General features: G+C 40.7%; 2 protein-coding genes across 2 annotated transcripts; both read left to right on the top strand.

The window, feature by feature from the left end:
- Positions 1–543: 543 nt before the first annotated feature.
- RBM34 (RNA binding motif protein 34) lies at positions 544–9608 on the top strand. Its single transcript, XM_081906914.1, has 11 exons — positions 544–704; positions 2233–2404; positions 3957–4096; positions 4936–5155; positions 5528–5587; positions 6222–6265; positions 7088–7171; positions 7356–7419; positions 7513–7555; positions 7972–8090; positions 9267–9608. The coding sequence occupies exons 1-11, from the start codon at positions 658–660 to the stop codon at positions 9549–9551; spliced, it is 1278 nt and encodes a 425-aa protein (XP_081763040.1). The 5' UTR covers positions 544–657; the 3' UTR covers positions 9552–9608.
- A 2258-nt stretch (positions 9609–11866) lies between these two features.
- On the top strand, positions 11867–19770 carry TOMM20 (translocase of outer mitochondrial membrane 20). Its single transcript, XM_081904985.1, has 5 exons — positions 11867–12107; positions 14036–14082; positions 14809–14890; positions 16832–16974; positions 19348–19770. Exons 1-5 carry the CDS (start codon positions 11984–11986, stop codon positions 19390–19392), a joined length of 441 nt encoding a protein of 146 aa, XP_081761111.1. The 5' UTR covers positions 11867–11983; the 3' UTR covers positions 19393–19770.
- The last annotated feature ends 1943 nt before the right edge of the window (positions 19771–21713 follow it).

Here is a 21713-nt window from a genome sequence, read left to right on the forward strand (position 1 = left end):
GCCCAAATCCAACACCCAAAGTTACATGCTCGTGCCCCACTGGTTCCCGTACAGACTCGCCGTTCTTTTCACAGTTCAATCCAATGCAAGTTTACTCGAAAGCTAGTCCCAGGCTTTTCCAATTGTGGGGAAACCTTTGGCCCTCCAGATCCTGTTGAACTGCAACTCCCATCAGCCCCCAGTGCACGTGGCCAATGACCAGGAGTGATGGGACTTGTAGTTCAGCGACATCGGCAGACCCCCCATTGTTCCTTGCTTGGGAGCACAGCTGTCAACTTTTTCTTGCGAGGTATCCTATTCGGAATAAGGGAATTTCCCTTAAAAAAGGGAAAAGTTGACAGCTATGCTTGGGAGTCACAAGCGGGGGAGAGCGCTGTTGTGCTCCTGCTCTGCTTGCTCTCTGGCTTTCCAGACACACTTTTAAATGATGTCCTCCTGAGGTTTTGAACTGCATCTCCTATCCCCGCCCCCCCAAACTGGCTGGGGCTGACGGAAGTCTAGAACAGCTGGAGGGCACCACGTAATGGGGAGGCTGAAGTAAAATGGCGTAAAAGAACCGGAAGTTTACGTCCGAGTGTTCCTCTGAGCTTCACGCGGCGCTGCGGGGGCGGAAGCGGCTCGAGCGGCGGCGATAGTGGGAGCGTGGCGAAGGCGAAGATGAAGATGAAGCAGTCCAAGGCGGCCAAGCTTCGCCCCGTTACCGGGTGAGGAACGCGGCCCGCGCCATGCCCTCTCTCCCCTCCGCCCCGCGGCTCCCATCCCCCCCCTCACCTCGGGTGCTAGAGGAGTCCTGGGCGCCCGCCGTCGCGGTCCCTTCTGATCCCCTCCTGCCGCTGTGTTTGCCTGCCGACCCTCCAGACCCCGCCTGATTGTGTTACAGCAAGCCTGCAGCTTATGAGGGGGTTACATTCCTGGGGATTATGCCTAAAGCTAAAATCGTGTATAATCATAAACCCATTGGGTTCAGTGAAAGGTGCGATTGCCAAAATAATTTTCCCTGGATCCCCACCACGTTTTTTATTTTTTAGAAATCTTTTTGACGTGTGTAAAACTGAATGCGCACAAGTTAAATGTGCATAAGTTGTGCACTCACTACTGTACTTCATTTCTGTCTTGTTTTGATTTTTCTGATTTCTATAAATTACCTAAATATAGTTAAATGAAGGAATTTGCCATACTTACTCAGGTTACTGTGTAGTTTAGGAGGCTTTTAGCACTTTAAGCTAGAGGAAGTAAAATGCTAAGGCTACACATTAATCTGAGTATGTATGGCAGATATATTGCAAGTAGTTTGACTTCCTATTTTTTAAATAACAAAAGTGTAAAAAATTATTTTGTTATGTGATGTGACAAAGCTTTAAGTTCAAGGGGTACCAGACTTGGTACACGAGGGAAGATTTATGCACTTCTGTAGCCTTTCACTCTTGGCAAATATTTTTCTAACATTTATTTATTTCATTTATTAGATTTATATACCACCCTTCATCATAAGATCTCAGGGCAGTTCAGAAAATAAAATAAATAATAAAAGCAAGTAACTAAGTAAAACAAAGCAGCAAAACAATACCCCCCTTCCCACAGACATCTGCAGGACCTGCCTGCACCTGCAGATGAGCTGCAGTGGTGCGTGAATCTTTCCTAATATACCAAGACTGGTACCCCTTAAATTTAATATTTGTCACATCACACAGCAAAATAACTTAATAAAGTTTTGTTTTAAAAATAATTTTGAGACAAACCACTTGCAGTATTTTTGGAAAGACAGTATAATTGCTCCTTCTCTCAAATGCATACCTGAAATTGATTTCTGGCAATGTAAAAGTAATCATACAAGAATCAGAGCTTATCTCCAGGCAGTCAATGATTTTTGCATTATATTTTCCTTTAATTGGAAAACTGCTGCGGAAATTATCTTGTAAGATTGAAAGGCAAGGTAGAAACATCTAAGCAAAAGTAGGGAAAACTGCAGGCTGTTGCTTGTGAAGTGCCATGTGTTTATTTTTCCAGAAGTCTATGGCCCATTGGCTCAGGAAGCAGACGTATGTGCAGAGACTTCTCCATCTGTATACTTACAGCAAATGAACCACTCATATTGTACTAATTCTTCAAAAGTAATGACATGCACAATCTGCTTGGGTTTTTTGCATGATTATTGGTTTGTTTTACCTGTAGTTTATGCTTTATAGGACAGTACTAAATGGGATCTGATGACCAACTTTATCTCTTTAATAGCAAAGCATGTGAGAAAGATGCTGCCACTGTATCAAAGGAAGATTATGTTGTGGGTCAAGTGGCCAACAGTCTGTTTCAAAATAAACCCACCGCACGTGTCACAGGTTCCCTGGTCCAGCTTTTCAGTGCTCCTGAGGCTGAAATACAGCCAGTGTATGTTGCTGTGCCAAGAGTAAGCACATTTCTTTACCTATGTAATTCCCAAAATGTGAGTTCAGTTCCCAGTACTGAAGTATGCCAGCATTTGGAATGCTTGACGTCCCTTAAATAAGACTGCAAACTGTAGATGTTAGCTGTTAACAGTTCCATATTTCAACTCCTTAACCAGGCTGTGAGATTGTTTGCATTCATGTTACAGACACTGAAGATGACAGATCATTTTGTTAACATAAGGATGGTCGTAGCACCCTTATTTTTCACACTATGTTCTTGTTTGAAACTGTTGATACATCCTTTTTGGTGTTGTGGGTGGAGGAACAAGCAGCTGATATATTTTAGATTCTGAAAAACAGCAGCTGTGCCATCATGATAGGTCTTGGGTGCCATAAAATATTTTAATGATTCTTCCTTCATTGGAAGCTTATGAAACTTAAAGGTGCTCTTAAAATATATTTGTCAACTGTCATTGGTAATGCTTCATCTTCTTTCTGACAGAGAAGAATCAACAGAGTGCTTTGCCACCAACAAGTATTATAGACAGAGCCTCTAAGTTACATTGGGCTTCTGAAAGCAGAATTTTATCCAGATGTTCACCCCCCCCCAAATTACCTGATGAAAATCCCCCACCCACCCAATACAGTCTTGTTGGTTGTGTGATTACCGATCAAAACAACATAGGATTTTCTTTTAAAAATAAATAAATGTGTTTTTCAGTTTTGGTAGAGGCCTGATTAATACTTCACCAGTGTTGCATGAGAACTGTTTTCACTAAGGCTGGTCCAATGCTGCACAGTTCATGTTTGTAGAAACTGCATTATAAACCCAACTCACCTGCTTCTTGTGTGGCTTCTGTAGTATGGGACTAGCCCATGTAGTATTGACTCTGATTATACAGGTGCAACTTATGAAATGGACCTTTAAAAGAGAGTCAATAAGCCCTTTACACCTGATTCAGTTTAATTCTAATCATCAGTACCTTTTAAAAATTGCTGTTTAAAAATACCTTTCAACATAACAAACAAGGTATTATTCTTGAGTGCCCTGAGCAATTATCTCCCATTCTAAAATTGCAGACTACAGTATTACAAAAACCATCTCAAAAGTGTGAGATCCTCAAGATTATTTTATACAGTGGTACCTTGGTACTTGAACAGCTTGGCTCCTGAACGCCACAAACCTGGAAGTGAGTGTTCCGGTTTGCGAACGTTTTTTAGAAGCCGAACATCCACCGCGGCTTCCGATCGAGTGCAGGAAGCTCCTGCAATCAATCGAAAGCTGCACCTTGGTTTTCGAACAGTTTTGGCAGTTGAGCCAACTCCCGGAACAGATTAAGTTCCAGAACCAAGGTACCACTGTATCTGAAATCACATGTGAGAAGTTGCTTAAGGTATTTTTTCACATAAAAATTACATGAATAAAGGAGTGGGATGGGGCATCTTAAAACTTAAGTTGTCCCCAAAGTACAAAGTATATTATCTTATTGCTGTCCGGTGACCTTGTATTTCCCCAACCCCTTTCTAACTAACCACGTTCTAACTAATTCTTTAAAATCCCTTTTCTAAAAGGAATGTAAGAAACGGAAGCTTGCGGAAGAAGAAACTGCCACAGAAGTTAAGAGTTCATCTAGTAAAGGAGAGCCTTTAAAAAAAAAGCTAAAAGCTAAAAAGAAGGATATCTCTCTTGCAGAGGAAAGGGTAGCAAGCAGGTAAGTGAAACACTTTAAAACTGATTAAGTTCAGAATAATCTATTAAAGGCAACCATGTGTCCTCACTCCCCTGTGGTCTGACTTGATGACCATTAGTAAGTCTTTCCAAATTCAATAGAACTTACTCCCAGATAGGTAGGGTTAGTATTACAGTCTAAACTGTTTGTTTTAGTTTGCAGCACTTAATATAAACCAAATTCTATCATACTTGTCATTTCTGTTGATTGGTTATCTTCTCTGGGTACTAGGAATGAGACAGAATTTAGAAATATAGATTGATTTAAGGCACAATAAATTTTGGGTTTTCTCGTTGAGCAGTGGCACTGTTGTAGAAGTAAAGGTACTCTGTCTTTAATTAAAACAATTTGAAGGCCAGCAATGATTAATAGAAAAAACTATGCATGTTCCTTCAGAATTAAACCCAACTGAGTTCAGTTGGACTTACTCTCAGGTAAATATGCACAGAATTTCAGCATAAGCATGTGAAATATGCACTGGCTCTTAAGAGTATAAATTGTATGCATATCTACTCAGAAGCAAATCCCATTTAGTGCCATTCAGTTCAGTGTGATTTACTCCCTTATAAGCGTGTAAGACTGTAGCTTTCATTTATGTCATGCTTGGCCCCACTAAGGTTTGTTGACTGTTGCTTGAGTGACAGTAATTGCATGTTTTCAATACAGTTGTTGTCAGTCTCTCTAGCAATGTTGTCTGTTCCCCCGACCCCACCCGCCGCTTCCCCAGACAGTGGTTAAGTAGAGTTAAAATATAGATTTTTTGTGACCATTAAAAAAACACCTGCTAACAAAGTTGTTGTACCTTTTCATGGTTTATCAAGGGAATGTGCTTTGGATGAAGCAGATGAAGAGGAGGAGAAAAAAGAAATACGAGTTAAACAAAAACTGAAAAATAGACGTTCTAAATTGATTTCCCAAAAGCTTTCGGATGAAGATGCTGGACTAAAACAAAAGAAAACACAAGTTAACCCGGCTGAGGAAATGCTAAAGAATAAAAGAACAATTTTTGTGGGCAATTTACCTGTTAGTTGTAAGGCACAGGTAAGTTTGTGGGCAGAGGAGTTATGGTCCCCAGTATAGCAAGTGTTCAGGAGTTTGTTGTCACATATGGTATCTCCATGCCCCCATTTTTTTATCCTTATAGAAGTTTTAGCACCATATATTTTTCTGTGCTTCTTTGACCTAACTGAAGATTATATAATTCAGTTACAGATAAACCAGATTTCCCAGTTCTGTGTTGTACTACCCCCCCATTAATTTTTTTAGAAGATGTTGTACTTCTTGCCCTTAATACCATGAGCCAGATAAAAGTTGTGTAGGGACCATCAAGCTGTATGAATGAAATATTTGCTGCTTATTATTTTTGCTCACATTTGCTCTGACAAATTACACCGTATGCTTGTTTCAATCTAGATGCTGAAGACGTTTTTCAAAGAATATGGGCAAATTGAATCAGTTCGTTTCCGCTCTTTGGTATGTTTTGGTTGTTGATTTTTATAACATTAGCTGCATGTATCGTCATGGGGAGAGAGTCTCTGGGCAAGAGCAAAATTGTGCTGTATGTGGGGAAAGTAGTGGCTCCTTCCACTTTATCCATGAGCTATTGCCACTTGGTTCTCATACAGCTTCCGTAACAAAAGGGTTAGTTTTGTGGCTGGCAATTTGTCACAGTAGAAAATATGCTGTTTTTTCTTGTTACCTACCTACTGCTTGTTCCAGTATTAAAGGGCCACAACAGGCAGCTGCGATGGTGCTGCCATTTGGAACAGGAAGAAGTAAAGCTGGAGAAGCAAAGGAGGTGAGGGGGGATATGGCAGGGTAGGAGCAGAAAAGCATCTTACCCAGTGTAAACCAGTTATGGCTGGGCTTAGCCAAGGAATAATTTATAGTTAGCACACATCTTCCCAAGTTCTGTATCTACACTCTTCCAAATAGTGTTGGGCTTTGTAGCTAGCAGGAAGTGCATCAACATGACCTCAGAAACCCATGTCCTTCCTCCAGCAAGAGATTAGGGAAGGATCTAGTGTGGTGTTGAGTTCATAATGTGATATGATAACGGAACAACACCTACCAACTAATGCACTACTTTCCCCCCTTCCTTTTCCAGATTCCAGCTGAGGCTACTGTATCCAAAAAAATGGCAGCCATAAAGTAAGTTATAATTTTTTAATATTTTTTTTTAAATAAAATGTGTTTCATTTTTAGAGTGGGAAAACTCTACACATTTTCACTTAATTTTTTTTCTTTTTAGCAGTTAATTTTTGTTAATTGTTGTTATTTTCAAAATAAATACATTCAGTAGGTTTGCTAAAGACCAGGGTTTCTTTCTACTGTTCTGGAATAAATTGGGAAGTGATGCTATTCTGCCATTCATTCTGTTGATTGGTATAAATGGTAGAGCAGTGAGTAGTACTTGTGTGGCATAATAAAGCCACATCCAACTTCCTACTTGGAAAAGGTAGAAACTATTTTTCTACCCAGTTCCTTACTATTGCTGATTGATTTCAACATCCATTGTGCCAAACTAGTGCATTTTTTAGCCAAATGAAGACTCCTTAAGATGCTTCCTAATGGGGCAGGAAGGGGCCCTGTCTCATTCCAGCAAAATTGTCTTACAATTTTGTACTGATGAAGAAATATCAGGAGAGGCTGATCCTGTGTATTCCGGATGAAGAACGTATACAACTAGGCAGTTCCTTAAAATGTTTGCTAAGTACCATTGAATTCAGTGGAATTTGTGTCTTAGCAAACATGCTGAGGATTGTGCAATATATTCTAAAGCAGGGGTAGAGAACCTTTGGCTCTCCAAAAGTTGTTGGACTCAAATTCAAAGGAGGATGGGAGTTGTAGTTCAACAACAACTGGAGGGCCACAGTTTCCCCACCCCTGTTCTAAAGCCATCCATTCAGCTTGCAAACGTACATATGTAAATTGTAATTAAATGTATAGTAAACTTCATTTTTTTCCCTTTAGGCGAATGGTGCATCCTAATATGAAGTACATTAATGCTTATGTCGTTTTCAAGGAGGAATGTGCAGCCAATAACGCCTTAAAATGGTATTTTTAAAAAAGAATACTTGATGCTGAATTTTATAAAGTATTATGACATGCATTTAATTAAATAAATCTTAACAAAAGACATATCCTAAATTGTAAATACCTTTTCTGAAGTAACACACTGTGCAAACTAGGAAGGTAGCTGTTTTTTTCTGATAATTTTTTCCTGTTGTGGCTTTAATAGTAATGGAACAGAATTTACCAGTGGATTCCACATAAGAGTTGACCTTGCTTCAAAATCTGCATGTGTAAGTAATTCAATTGCTGTAGGAAGAAACTCCCCGCCCCTAGCTGCTTCCTTAGACTGTTGATTCAATTCTTCTTGTTCACTTGTTTTACAGCACGATAACAAGAGATCTATTTTTGTGGGAAATCTCCCTTATGGTAAGTGTTAGGTGAAATTTTACACTCTTCTTTTCAAATGTAGAATTCTCTTGCAGAAAAATGACAGTTTCAGAGATCCTTATGAAATACATTCTTTTTGTAGCTTTTGCAGACTATAAAAGATTTAGACTGCATCTAGAAAGCTTTTAATATAAATGTATACTCATTTTTAAAAGCTGCTTTCAGATATATCAATAATAATTTGTTTTGCCACAAAAATAAGATGATGCACATGATTTATTGTTACAGCTTAACAGAAATATATATATTGTAACAGGTCACATTAAAGTAGTTGTTGCTGGTAGTAAAAAGTCCTACATTTTAATTTTAAATGAAAATATTTTGAATTTTTGGCACATACCTAAAACTTATGTTTTAACACCAGCATACTTTTTTAAAAAAATGTTTGCTTACAGAAATTGATGATGAGACAGTAAGAGACCATTTCTCTGAATGTGGAAATGTAATCAGTGTACGAATTGTGAGAGATCGGAGCACAGGCATTGGCAAAGGTTTTGGTTACGTTCTGTTTGAGGTACGTCAATAGCTATTCAGTATCTGTGATGACAGAAACTTAACATTGTATTAACACTTAACACTTGCTGTGATTGAAGGGTAGCTGGTTTCATATGCTCAGCTGTTAGCAACAATGTAACATTAAAACTGTTATGGCAGTTACAATGATGCACCTTCTAAAGAGTTGATAGAAATTACTGCCGACTCCACTGAGGGTGACATCATAGCTAGACACCTCTACAACTGAATGGTGCAGCGTTGGGGAGCTGTCATCTGTGACAACTGACGGTGCTGACTGGAGATTTTCAGAGTTGGAGTCCAAAGCCCCACAGGTTCCCAATCCCTGGCGTAGGGAAGGCACCAGTTATCATGCAGTAACTTCTACAGAATTGAAAAGTTCAAAACAAGCAGTCTCGCACAGCATGATTCCCGAGTTTTGCCAAGTATCACCTCTCCGCTCTGAAATATCTATAACTAAATTTGTAGTCAAGCAAATAGAATTGTTGTCATAAGAACTAAAAGCTCAGTCCTCATCATGTCTTATTCATGTCCTACTGAATTCAATGGTCTTACTTCCAAGTAAGTGGGGTTAAGATTGCAGACGGAGACAAAAACGTTCAAATTCTGCTGCTAGCAGGTGGTGTCTTTAATCTGTCTTACTTCTAACACCTTCACAGAGTCAGAATTTTTCAACACACTCCCAAGCTGATGTGCCGGGCCATCTATATTTAATTTTTCAGTGACATGTTCATGGGGGGGGGGGAGGATTAAAGGAAGAAAGTTGAAGTAGGAAACCTTGTTTGCAGCACAGACTTGCTCACAGTTGATGTGTTTGTAAGCAGGAAAATTTGCATCCATTTCATGCTCCAAATAATAGTTTAATCCGAAAGAAGAAAATTGTAGGCAGTTGGATAGCTTTCCAGTGGCTATGTTGCTTCTGTTTACTGGTCATTTAGGGTAGACCTGTATTTGCCTAGTTTTAAAGTGGATGTGTTGACATGATTTTTTTTTTAAAAAAAAACAATCCCCCCTTTTAATTTAGCTGCTTTAAATATTTTTGTTTTATTGTTTATTGATTATGTTGTAAAGTGATTTTTTTATTTTTCTGAATTTTTCTGAAAGGAAAATAAATATTAGTTACTAAGATGTAAGATGAACGCCTAATTTTAGATGTTGCCCTTTATTTTCCTCAAAGACTACAGATTCTGTACACCTTGCACTGAAGCTAAACAACTCTGAACTGAAAGGAAGAAAGCTACGAGTGCAACACTGTGTTCAAAAAGAAAAAGCTCCACAGAAGAGTTTAGTCAAGAATGTAAAGAGTCCTGTTGGACTGAAGTATTCAAAGTCTTCTTCACTGAAAAATGCAAAAGGATTATCAAGTAACTCTTTTGCTGGTGAAAAAGCAACCCCAATGACAAAGAGCAAAAAAACCAAGTCAAAACACATAATGAAGAAGAAACCGAGAAAATCCATTTGAAATAGTTATGCTGCAAGTTTTGAATTGTATTTTTAAATAAATTTTATTTCATAGTCATTTGGGAGTTCTGCATATTCTGTCTCCAGAGTTTGAGTTTAGAAATTAAGCTGGATTAATTCATAACATTAACAAGAGAAGTCACACTAAGAAAGTTCAACACATAACAATTCTACTAGCCCGTCTCCACTTACTATGTAGTGATTTGGGAAAGAGACAGTCTACTCCAGTAAAGTTTACTTAAAGAAGATTTGCTAACCACAAGCATTTGATCATTTACAAACCTGTTTTTACTAGTGATTGTCCGTTCTACTGTTACATTAAGTTTGTTTCCAAACCTTCAGCAGTATACTGTTGCACACCACCCCAATCTCCGAGCAGTGTAAGATTTCAGGGGTTCCAGGTGCTTACCTAGGTTTCGTGTTTCCATTGGAAAGATTTACAGTGGAGACTAAGGTGTATTCATGATATATGGTCTGTTTACACATATATACCACGAGCCTACAATGGAGGGGTTCATAGCATTAACACCCCAAGAGAGTCTTCCAGCTTCTAGCTCAAGGTAATCCGCTGTCCTCAAGGTCTTTTTGGGTGGCCTTTGGCAACATTTGATGCCTCCCACCCATGCAGGAGGAAGAGGACGCACCTATTTGGTGCTGAGCCACTTCTTTAGAGGGCCATTATCAAACCAAGAAGCTAGCCTGGCTATTCCAGGAATTTGAATCCTTCCTTAGATTTTAGCCCTTGCTGGATCCAAGAATTATAAGGGTCTCTGCATCTAGCCTACTTCCACCCCCCAAAACTCATAACAATACTTTTAAGCTGAAAATCACCACATTATCAAATTGCATCTCCATGTCCAAGTTTAAATGTTCCTGCTTCTGGAGATTTTTTTTAAAAAAGATTTCCCGTATTTAAACCAATTGATGAAAATACTTTTAAAGAGAATGCATATTACTTCATTCCTGTATTTCAAACTTGCAACTGTACCTGTTGTATTGTTGTTGTTATAAGAATTTTAAGGTCACATATATATAAAAAAATGTTCATAACTATATATATAAACCACGTCTGAAACCCGCACAAAAAGGGTCCTGAACAAATTGACCTCATATTTCTCTGCAAGGTCAAAGTGGGAAACCTCCCCATTGTCTCTTTCCTCACAAATCCTGTCTTAAGGGCACATTCAAGATAAGAACAGGGTGTGAGCCTGTGACCTAGATTCAGGAATTAAGTAGTTTTAATAACAAAAGAGTGGCCAAAACCCAGATAATGAAATCGGGTAACTTGCCAGACAGGATATAAACAATGTACTCAGATTTCTGATGTATCTGGGGGTGGTCTTGGACTCCAGGGTGGCAAATGGCAAAAATGTCTATATAAGGGCTTGCGCATATGGCTCAGGGTCCTCCTCCTCTCTCCTGTGTGTGGGGGAGCATCCTGTTGCAACAGTTAATAAAGATCAGGCTTACTAGCTGCTTTGCTTCTCAATATTCTCTGGTTGCGCTGTGTTATTTTCTCCTACCTATAGAGAACCTACAAAAGGACTTTATATGGGCTCTTGGGTACCCTGCAAGGGAAAAGGAGCAGGTTTTTAATTTTTATTTATATCATTATCTTTGCAGCAGGTATCCCAAAAAGGTCCATGTAGTATCCAGTCAGGAGAAATCTGGCCATGCTAATCATGGATTTTTGTGGGTTGTGTAACAGAACAGACTTTTTTGATAGACTTGGTATATGTACCCAAACTGACTCCCAGGTTGCCACCAGAGCTGGCTGAGACATGTAAACAATTTATTTGTGATTTTGGTCAGTTCAGTGACAGGTTATAGGGGAAATGAGTGTCGATTAACAAAAGTTAAGAGGCATTTGTCTAATGTAAGTAAACTTTGATTAGGCCATCTGTTTCTTTGAAGGCGACCTGCTAGACTTCTAATCTAGCACAGGAAACTACTGGGGAATTCTTTGTACCAACCATCAAACATATTCCATGGAAACTGCAACAGTGCTGATCCCACAAGATTTGCTAGTACTGTATCCTAGCAGTTTTATGCCTGCAACGTAAGAGCCCGCGACACCCTTACACAGAGGTTAGCCTGGAACGCGCTTAGAGTAAACGGACTCCCGGGGACGCTAAAACAGACGTGACTCCTTCCACATAGTTTAAGGGGGCGGGGGGGAGGAAGAGTCCGGCGCAAACCCACCACGCATGCGCCACGCTCCAGCGGAAAGCGATGCGCGCGTGCGCAGTGCCGCTGGGAAACGGCTCGCTTTCCTGCCCATGCGCTCGGCTGGCGGTCGCTGGCTGATGACGCGTTCCGCCCGCCGAAGGTAGCGTGTGTGTATGTGAGCGAGAGGAGCCGCGGTGGGCGGGGTCTTCCTCTTCTGCTGGCTCCAAGGTGGCCGTGAAGTACGAGGCGGGCTCGGCAGGCAGGATGATGGGGGGAAAGAGCAGCGCCATCGCCGCGGGCCTCTGCGGGGCTCTCTTCATCGGCTACTGCATCTACTTCGACCGCAAGAGGAGGAGCGACCCCAACTTCAAGAACCGGCTGCGGGAACGTGAGTCGCTCTCGGCCGCCCGCCGCCTCGTGCAGCCGCTTCCCCACCCCGCGCGGAGCCGGCCCTGGGTCGCCCCTCCGACCTGGCTCCCTCCCTGCCCCCCGCTCGATTGCCGGTCGGGCCTGTCAGGGTGGCCCTCCGGGGAAGCCCCGCTGCCTCCGAGGCTGCGGTTCCTTCCGCGGCGCGATGGAGGAGGGTCTTTGCTCGCCATGAGCGGGCGCGGGGATTTTGCGGAGCCCCGAGGACAAAGCAAAACCAGGCCTCCCTCTTCTTCTGTAGGCATGCTTCTGTAGTGGCTTGTGGCGTGGTCGACCTTCTTCCCCTTGCTCCCTTGCATCGCCAGGCTGGCCTTCATTTCAAAGGTCACAAGCTGCAGGTTGTTTGGATGAGGATCGCTTCACACGCTGTTAGGACCCAGCTAGTGTGGTTTTTTTTTTTACTGGATGCACTCAGAAACCTAATGTGTGTGCACGTGCAGCAAACACATGCTCCCTGCTGCATGAATCCTCTTGGAATTTGGGATGGGCTGTAGCATTCTGATGTATATCGTGTTTCCTGCCACGTGTTTTGAGAAGGGTCCCTGGGAGTGCAGAAGCTTGTTGCATTTTTTGATACTTCGTTTTGCACAGGTTTCCAAAAACTTAAGTATCTTAATCAAGCTGTTGAGATTTTTCCTCCTGCGTGGAAAAATGACTAAAGACCACCTAGGTTATTTTGTCCCATGTTCATCCCTCTCACGCTGTGATTGGGTTTGTCACCTTTCAGGTGTTGCAAAGTGAACATATGCAGCCTTTTCTATTCATGTAGACTTCCCATGTGATTTAGAATCCTAGAGAGTTCAAAGTCCCCTATTACACAAGTACCCCCTGAAAGGTGATGAAGCCTCCAACGAGCCCAGATGGAGGAAGTGGACTCACAGGGAGTGGGAGAACGAATTTTGTAAAGTTAACCTGACTTCTTAGGTACTTACTATACTGTTATGCATTCTCAAACCCTCCTGGTACTGTTGCTGTTATAACTTCCAGGATAAGAATGGATGCAAGAGAAAAATGTAGAGTTATCCAAAATGCAGAAAGTTCTCTCATACTTCTGCATTATTTCACCTCTTCAATAAAAAAACCTCACATTCTTTAACGTGACCATTCTTCCTTAAAACACACACTCACAGAAACTGTTTTAAGTGCCAAATTGTGAAACATGTTCTCAGAATTGAGCTGGTAGCTTCTCTGTGCTGAATTTTTTCAGGGATTCATACAAACAATGTAAATATTTTGTGCTTTGTCTTCACTTCTTGATAACATTTTCTTCCAGTACGGTTTGCATGATAATGCAATAGGAAGCCCTTAACTTGTCTCTGGGTGATGGGGCAGTCAAGTGATGTTGGGACATGTGATATGTTAACTGTTTCTCTGTAGCTGTTCAGTATTCCTGCCATTCTGTCGCTATTCTTATAGGGCATGTGACAAATTGAGGCAGAATAGCTCCCCCACCCCAGAAGTGTGCTTCAAGGCAACATTGTATTTAATTATGCCACTAGGTGGTAGGGCTTCTTACAGTTATTAAAATGTTACCTCCACTCCTGGTAGCAGTGGTCCTCCTGCTGTATAGAGCCTGCAGTGAGCTCAGGGGGGAAATAGTTTTATCCTAGGAAGTGTGTTTCCAGGGAGTATAAGATGTAAATTTGCATAAGTTCTTATAAATAATTCTCTATATACAGGCCTTTGTAGATGGTTGCTTATCCAAATATGGACCCCTAGCTATATTATGTTTTATTTTTATATGATATTTCAAAGTGTCCAAGTGTTGTTCTTCCCCCCACGTCAGTTTGGAGTGCAAATAGTATTGTGATTCAAAGATCAATATATCCTTTTTTTCAGTAGATTACCAAAATATAGAACCTGAAAATGTGTGGTGTGTTTAATTCATAGGACGGAAGAAGCAGAAACTTGCCAAAGAAAGAGCAGGACTTTCAAAGGTATTGATACATTGTTGTCTTGAGTTCAGTTTTAGTTGTGGTACATTATACATGGTGTACAGAATTCATTTCAAATTGGATTTTGGCTTGAAATGATCATACAGGCAGTGACCATTTTGCACAAGGGTTCTGTTCCTGACCCCCACACGCATCAACAAAGCACACATAAGCCTCCCCCATTCCACCCCATTTTGGGGCCACTTCCAGGTTGGCAGCGACAAGCATGTGCGTGCGTGATTGTGCAATAATTGGACACGTAAAATGGTTGCTGTCTGTACTAACAGCTTTTTTGATCTATGTTAGTTAACTTGAATCCAGATAATTTCCTGCACCACTCACCAAAAGTGTATTTCGTGTTTTCTGGCAGTTGCCCTTGCTCCCCAAATCATAGGCAATTCAGGAGAATTACTGACCCTCAGAAAACTGCTTTTTTGAGGGGGGAATGTTGAAGGGCTGGGGACAGCACTTTCCATAGTCCCCCTTCCATGGATATATGTCTAAATTAATTATTTCCATGGAAAGAGGTTTCACAGAGTGTGGCTCAGTTCTGTAACAAATGCTGATATGGAGGTGATCTCAGGAGTTCAAGCATCTTGCCAATGCTTAAAAACCTAACTTTTAAAAAACCCTACTAGAATGCTCTTAAGTACTGTATTTAAAAGCATATGTGAGGAACGGGTTGTTGTGACTTATAAATGGCTGATTGCATAAATGTCATTGTTACAGTTGCCTGATCTAAAAGATGCTGAAGCTGTTCAAAAGTTCTTCCTTGAAGAGATACAGCTGGGCGAGGAACTACTAGCACAAGGTTGTTGAATTTTTTACAAATGTGGGGGAATGGGGGAGTAAAAGATCTTACAGTTCAAATAATGCTAAATTTTGAAATGGGACATAATGGGGAACAATAGTTAACTGAGGGCTTCCTGGTTTGTATGCATGTGAAGTGGCTATGTGCAAGGCAGCGAGATTTGTTTATATTTCAGCTTAATAAGCCTAGATCTCATAATCCGGATACAGCCATTATTTAACAAGATAGCACATCTTAAATGTCATATAAATCTAATACAGTGGAACCTCTACTTATGTTCACCTCCGGTTATGCATCCTTCGGGATACATATGTGGCAATCCTAGAAGTATTTTTCTGGGTTTCACTACATGCGCAGAAGCGGTCTACCACGCCACCCGCATTCGCAGAAGTGGTCCCTCCGGTTGTGGAAACCTCAGGATCCAACCGGAGCTGTGGAATGGATCCCGTCCACAACCAGAGATACCACTGTACAGATTTAGTACCCTATCCAGACTGGGAATCACCAATGTACTGGCCAGGTGTGTGGACTACAACTTTTGTAGGCCCCAGCCAGCACAGCCAGTGTTCAGGGATGATGAGCATTGGAGTCAGTAACGTCTGGAGCTACATTGCCACATTGGCTACACTGATCCAGGCTGCAAAAGACCTGTCATATTTAAAATTCCTTTGTTAAAAGTCAGAAATTTCCTATCATGATTACATCACAACTACCCTATCTTAAAAAGATGACATAATAAATGATAAAATCTACCTGGGAATTTTCTGGTTGTAGTGTCCATTCCAGTACTCTGTGAAATGGTGTCAAATTGAGCATTTCTGCCTTTCTTTCTCAAAGTCTCAATTCAATCATGTATTTTGTTATCAGTTGGGTAAATGAGGTTTACTGTCCTCCATTTACTTGAAAAAAATTATTTTAGTCGTAATGAGTACAGTGGTGCCTCGCAAGACGAAAATAATCCGTTCCGCGAGTCTCGTCGTCTAGCGGTTTTTTTGTCTTGCGAAGCAACCCTATTAGCGGTTTAGCGGCTTAGCGGCTATTAAAAGCTTAGCGGCTAAAAGGCTATTAGCGGCTTAGCGGCTTAGAAAAAGGGGGGGAGCGAAAAAAAAATTGCAAGGCTCGCAAGACGTTTTCGTCTTGTGAAGCAAGCCCATAGGGAAATTCGTCTTGCGAAGCGCATCGAAAAACGGAAAACCCTTTCGTCTAGAGGGTTTTTCGTCTTGCGAGGCATTCGTCTTGTGGGGCACCACTGTACCTTGACCAGAAGTCCTTCTCAGTTCTGGGATACTAAGCCAAATATTGTCTGAAGGGTAGTTAGGAATTATTTCAATTTTATTTTCTATTAAAAATGGCATCTGGGAATAAAGTGTTGGTAAATTGACTTAAATTCCCTTGGATATACAGTAAGATTTTCTATTAACTGAAGATGAGTGACAAATGAAAGTGCACAGCTAATGATTCTCCATTTTTCTGGTAACAAATCATAAACTGATTGTTGAATCAGTTTTGCTTTGAGATGAAAAATAAGTCCTCTTCAGCTTTTCAGAGGTTACATGGGGAACTAAAGCATGGAGGGGCTGCTTATGTCAACTCCACTCCTAACAGCCCCATGCCTGCCAGGACCTTTATGGGCTGATGCCAGAATTCTGAAAGGGTGTCTTTCTAAGTGTGTTTAGCTAGAATCCTCCTGAAGGCCAGGGTAGAATCATGGTGGGATTCTAAGTATCTCTAGGCAAAAAGACAAGGAATCCCTCTACTGACCTTGCCATTTAATGTGAGAAGGTTCAGGGTGCAAGCTGGTGTGCTCTGCTTCACTATACTTTATTTAGTTCATTTGTTCTAAATAGTCCATTTGTTCCATTGATGCTTCCAAATCTACTTTGAAGGTGAAGTTTATGGCATGCAATTTTAAGCCAATTTAACATGCTTCGTATTTTACAGGAGAATATGAAAAGGGTGTTGATCACTTGACGAATGCCATTGCTGTGTGTGGACAACCGCAGCAGTTACTACAAGTTCTGCAGCAGACGCTTCCGCCACCAGTGTTCCAGATGCTTCTCACTAAACTCCCCACAATTAGTCAGGTATGGAAAGCTGTTTTTTGCACTCCTTTTCGTACTTTGAAATAGGAGTAGCCGCAATCAACATTGTTTGCCTGCTCCTGTGCATGTTTGTTCCCACTGATTTTTAACAGCATTGCTGCTCCCAAGAAAATGTGCTCAGGATTGCAACTTTTCAAATAGTTTTTGTTGGTTTTGCTGATATTGAGATAATTACCTAATTCATCACATTGGTAGACTTGGCTTTAAAATCAGGGAGGTATTCTGACTGGAACTGAGCAAGTGATGGCGCTGTTTTGTTTCATTTAGTGCAAATATATCCCATTTTTAACTCTAGTCCTCAAAACAGCACAGAAGATACAATGGGCACTTGAAACAAAACAGCTTCACTTGAGCAGGAACTAGCATCCCACAAGGCAGTGGTGTTAAAAGGCCCTGGGGATCAGTCCAGTGGGAACAGAAGCAAGCACCTGGTGGTGTTTTTGCCTTTCTCATATTATGGTGCTGTTCTGACTTCTCAAGCAGCTCATGCAAGCAGCGTTTCTGGCAATTGTGCCTACTGCCTGCTTGCTTGCTGTCCTTGAGACCAAGGACTGCTTGTCAGAACAACTGTAGCTCTCAAACCTCGTAATATTCATTCCTACTATATGCAGCTACTCTGGGTTATAGCCAGAAGTGTGTTTCTGTTAACTCTTTTGATGCCTCTGTGAATGGAAGGAGAGGGGAATTTATTTTCTATCCTGCCTTTCTTCCATTATGAAATCCAAGATGGCACACATGTGGTTCCCAGGCAGTCTCCTATCCAGCCACTGACCAGACCCAGACCTGCTTAGCTTCAGCAAGTTATTGGCCTTGTTTTGCCTTCAGGCCATCTTCTGGGCAGTGTGGAAGGGGGTTGCAGAGGGGGGCGGGGGAATTAGTTACCTCCTGCTTTCCATTCACAGAAGCTTTCATTGAATCAGTGAGCCTTCTGTGAGTGGAACAACACAATTTGATGCAACCCTGTTGAAAGGGTTAAAGCAGATTTCCAATGTGCAAGAGCAATTATTTGCTTCCCTTCAATAAGAAGGGTTTACTGTGTCTGAACAAACTCACATATAACTCAGAATTAAAGGGAAAAGATGATCTAGCAGTTTTATATATTCCTAGCTCCCAAGATGTCCTCTGATAATGTGTTCTGTGAAAGGCTGCTTTTGAGGATTGTCTGTAATCTTCAGTTGGTTCATGATGCAGCTGTCCACCCAGCTCCCAAATCCTAAATGACTGGGGTTCAGAGCTTGCCCTTAACTTCATGCCCCATCATATCTGACCATTTGGTATTCTGGTTGGGGCTGATGACAGTTTTAGTCCCACTTCCTGGAGGCCACCGTGTTTGTTACCCCTGTTCTGTGGTACAGTCTTGCTTTAATTGTCAGTGCCACCTGATACTAGTGCTGGCAACGGGTGGTATAAAGGGCAGTGATGGATTCCTCACTATAGAACTTTCCCTATACTATTTTGACAGCCCCATCTGTTAAGGCGGTTAGTTCAAACCATATTGTTCAGGTGAGCATATGTGGAAGTATGAATTAACAAGATATTCCTGAAAGAGAGGACCTCCAAAAGTGGTTGCGGCTCCGTGAGGAGCAGTAAAAACCCTTATTTGTGCATGAGTTCCTGTGTTGGAAACCACTGGGTAACATTAGATGCCATGCAAGCAGCTTTCCCCTTTCTTCCCCATGCCCCCATTCTACTCTGGAGGGTCCCCCAACATTCATTCTTGAGCATATTTTAGGCAGCACTCGGTTGCAGAGGACAGGAAGTGGACTCCCATACCATGGCTGGATGTTGCTTCCACTGGCAAATGGACACCTCTGGATTTCACCCACAGCCTGTTGCTCGTCAGACATTTCTGACAGATCTAAAACTTGAATTAAAAACAAATCAGACCTGGGGTTCTTAAGAGCTTGCAGCTGCAATCAGAATTTGGAAAACTGCTAAAGGGCTTTTTCAGTGTTTTCATTCTGGCTTAACATAAGAGACCTGCATAACCAAGATTTCTTGGTATTTGTTTCATTTAGTTAGTTAATTTCAAGCTAACTAAAGCAAGCGGAGTAAAATATTAACAGCAGCAATAGATGCAAGTTTAATAACTGGATCCCAGGTGCATCAAGTTTGGTTGATGTTCACTTGGCCAAATATTGCACAATTTCATTTTTATAAATGCTGTATTTTGATTAGGAAGCTTATTAGATCCTTGCTGCACTTGCTGTTTACCTGCTGTCTTCTTACTAATGTTGATTTTCACAGAAGAGGGAGAATATAAATTTAATTTTGCAGGTTGCAACTCATTCTGTAATTCACCTGACGAGAGAGAGTCTTATTACTCTAAGATGATTCAAATATTTTCTTTTACAGAGAATTGTAAGTGCACAGTGCTTGGCTGAAGATGATGTGGAATGAGAAATTTCAGCTGGAAAAACAAGGGTTTCCTTAGCCCAAAATATGAGCATCACGGGGGGGGGGGGGGAGAGCAGGGTAAAGGAGTAAGCATAGAACTCATGAACTGTATACCACATTTGAACCCACCAAAGTTAATTTTAACTTTGAGTGGGTTGGTTTGGCTGGACTTTATTTATTATCTAGTGCAAAGTGTATTTTGATAAATTCATTTTATAAATACACCATGTTGAGTTATAAAAAGTATCATTAATGTCATTTATTACCGATACAGTTGCAGCATTGTACATATAAAAGATGTATTACTACAACATAAAAAACCCTGTGCTCATTTTTGAAAAACCCAAAGCTAAGGCATTAAAAGACGTACCTGCCCTCCCATGTGTATGTGTGCTCATTCAAATGTCAAAGGGATAGTGACAAATTTCAGCATGTTTTGTACAGTGCCCAGGACTGTTTCAGATAGCTCTTATTAACTTTATTTTGTCTTTGGTTCTTTGGATCTTACACCAAGTAAAATAACAAAGAGAAACAATTATTTTGAAATCCTAAATCATTTTAAGTGCAGTTTTATTGTAATCAATCTCGAAAAATATAACTAAGAAGAAAAATGTATTATGGGGGGCACAACTCAGAGGTTCATAGAATCATTTTCCTATTAACTCATTAGGACTTCACTACTAAATTATTATTATATAATAATATATTCCTTTACCGGTAATTTCTATACAATTTATATTTTTAAGAAAAAATCTCAAAGCTTTTTACAGCTGAAGAAATATAAAGTATGCATTCAAAGCAACATACTTAATAGGAAACTAAAATATTATCTACAGAATATAATGTACAGAATCAACTACAGAATGTACATATAATACAGCATATTATATATATCTTATACAACACACACACACACACACACACACACACACACAGAGACATACATACACAATACCTTAAAACATTTCAAAAGGAAACATTGCTAAAGGAAGTCAAATATAAAATTTATCATACAGAAGTGTTTTATTTACATTTTTAAATTGTTTTGAAGCCATTCCTGGTTCTTTTTAATATAGGCAGAAATGTCAGGCAGTCTTGATTTTTTTCTTTTTAAGAGAACGGAAATGTAAGAGAAAATATTTATGGTGGTTTTTTCCAGCTTGACTATTTCTTTACAAGTAATAGGGCTTTGTGTTCCAAAGCTTATAGGAAGCCATGGCTGAATTTTTTTATATTGTTTGCCAAGCACCTTGTCCAAATTTTACAGGATGCACAATTTTGCTGTATTTTTTTTAAGTGACAGAATTACATACTAAACAACTTTGTTCTCCGGGAAATATTCAGACCATGCAGTCAACATTATGTACTTGTTTCCCTTCAGAATTCTTTATCATTGATTTGACCCAGCTGTGTCCATACATATTTCCTTTATAAAATATTTTTCTGCTTATTTAACATTACTTAACATTAGCCAGCCAAATAAAATACACACATTGGGTTGCATCTAAAGCAGCAGTTGCCCAAGGGAAAATTTTCCATCCTCTCTCCCCACTGCCACCCTCATTGCCCCTAACCCCCCCCCCCAGGACATCTCCTGAAGGTTGGGTGAGTCTCGAAAAGGGCTTGGAATGTGGTTCTGCTTGGAGAAGGAGATGGTGAATCTTAAACTCACTGCTTGGAGGGAGGGGTGAATACAGACTGCAGTTCAGCTGATGTAAGTCAAGCTTAACTATAATTCAGATTGCTGGTTAGATATGCTGGGTGAGGAAAGGATCGTTACTAAATCCCTTAATGCTTTGCGGGCGTTGTAAACGCTGACCTAGTTTTTGTTACAGTTGCAGGTAGGTAGCCGTGTTGGTCTCCTGTAGTCAAAACAAAATAAAAAAAAAATTCTTCCAGTAGCACCTTAGAGACCAACTAAGTTTGTTATTGGTATGAGCTTTTGTGTGCATGCACACTTCTTCAGATACACTGAAACAGAAGTTTCCAGATCTTTATATATAGTGAGAGGGTGGGGAGGGGTATTACTCAGAAGAGTGGTGGGAATGGGTGATTGGCTGATAGGTATGGTAAACCTGTTGACTTATTACCAAACTTAAAACCATGGAGAGACCTGGTCTGAACAGAGACATTGGATTCTTACTCATTATACATGATAAAGCTATTTTTAGCCATCTCACCCCTTGCTTTTTCCTGTAAGACCAATTGCAGTCGTTAAGTCGTCAACAGGTTTACCACACCTATCAGCCAATCACCCATTCCCACCACCCTTCTGAGTAATAAGACCGGGCCCAAGACAGAACCCTGTGGCACCCCACTAGTCA

The sequence above is a fragment of the Podarcis melisellensis genome (assembly GCF_964234715.1).
Source record: "Podarcis melisellensis genome assembly, chromosome: 3".
Taxonomy (NCBI): Eukaryota; Metazoa; Chordata; class Lepidosauria; order Squamata; family Lacertidae; genus Podarcis; species Podarcis melisellensis.

What these genes read in the sequence shown, in the direction of transcription:
- RBM34 (XM_081906914.1), top strand. Translation starts at nt 658, where the DNA reads ATGAAGATGAAGCAGTCCAAGGCGGCCAAGCTTCGCCCCGTTACCGG. An exon ending in CTGTTAGTTGTAAGGCACAG is followed by an intron (nt 5,156 to 5,527) that starts GTAAGTTTGTGG and finishes GTTTCAATCTAG; the next exon opens with ATGCTGAAGACGTTTTTCAA. An exon ending in AAAAAAATGGCAGCCATAAA is followed by an intron (nt 6,266 to 7,087) that starts GTAAGTTATAAT and finishes TTTTCCCTTTAG; the next exon opens with GCGAATGGTGCATCCTAATA.
- TOMM20 (XM_081904985.1), top strand. Translation starts at nt 11,984, where the DNA reads ATGATGGGGGGAAAGAGCAGCGCCATCGCCGCGGGCCTCTGCGGGGCT. An exon ending in CAAGAACCGGCTGCGGGAAC is followed by an intron (nt 12,108 to 14,035) that starts GTGAGTCGCTCT and finishes TTTAATTCATAG; the next exon opens with GACGGAAGAAGCAGAAACTT. An exon ending in AAAGAGCAGGACTTTCAAAG is followed by an intron (nt 14,083 to 14,808) that starts GTATTGATACAT and finishes TCATTGTTACAG; the next exon opens with TTGCCTGATCTAAAAGATGC.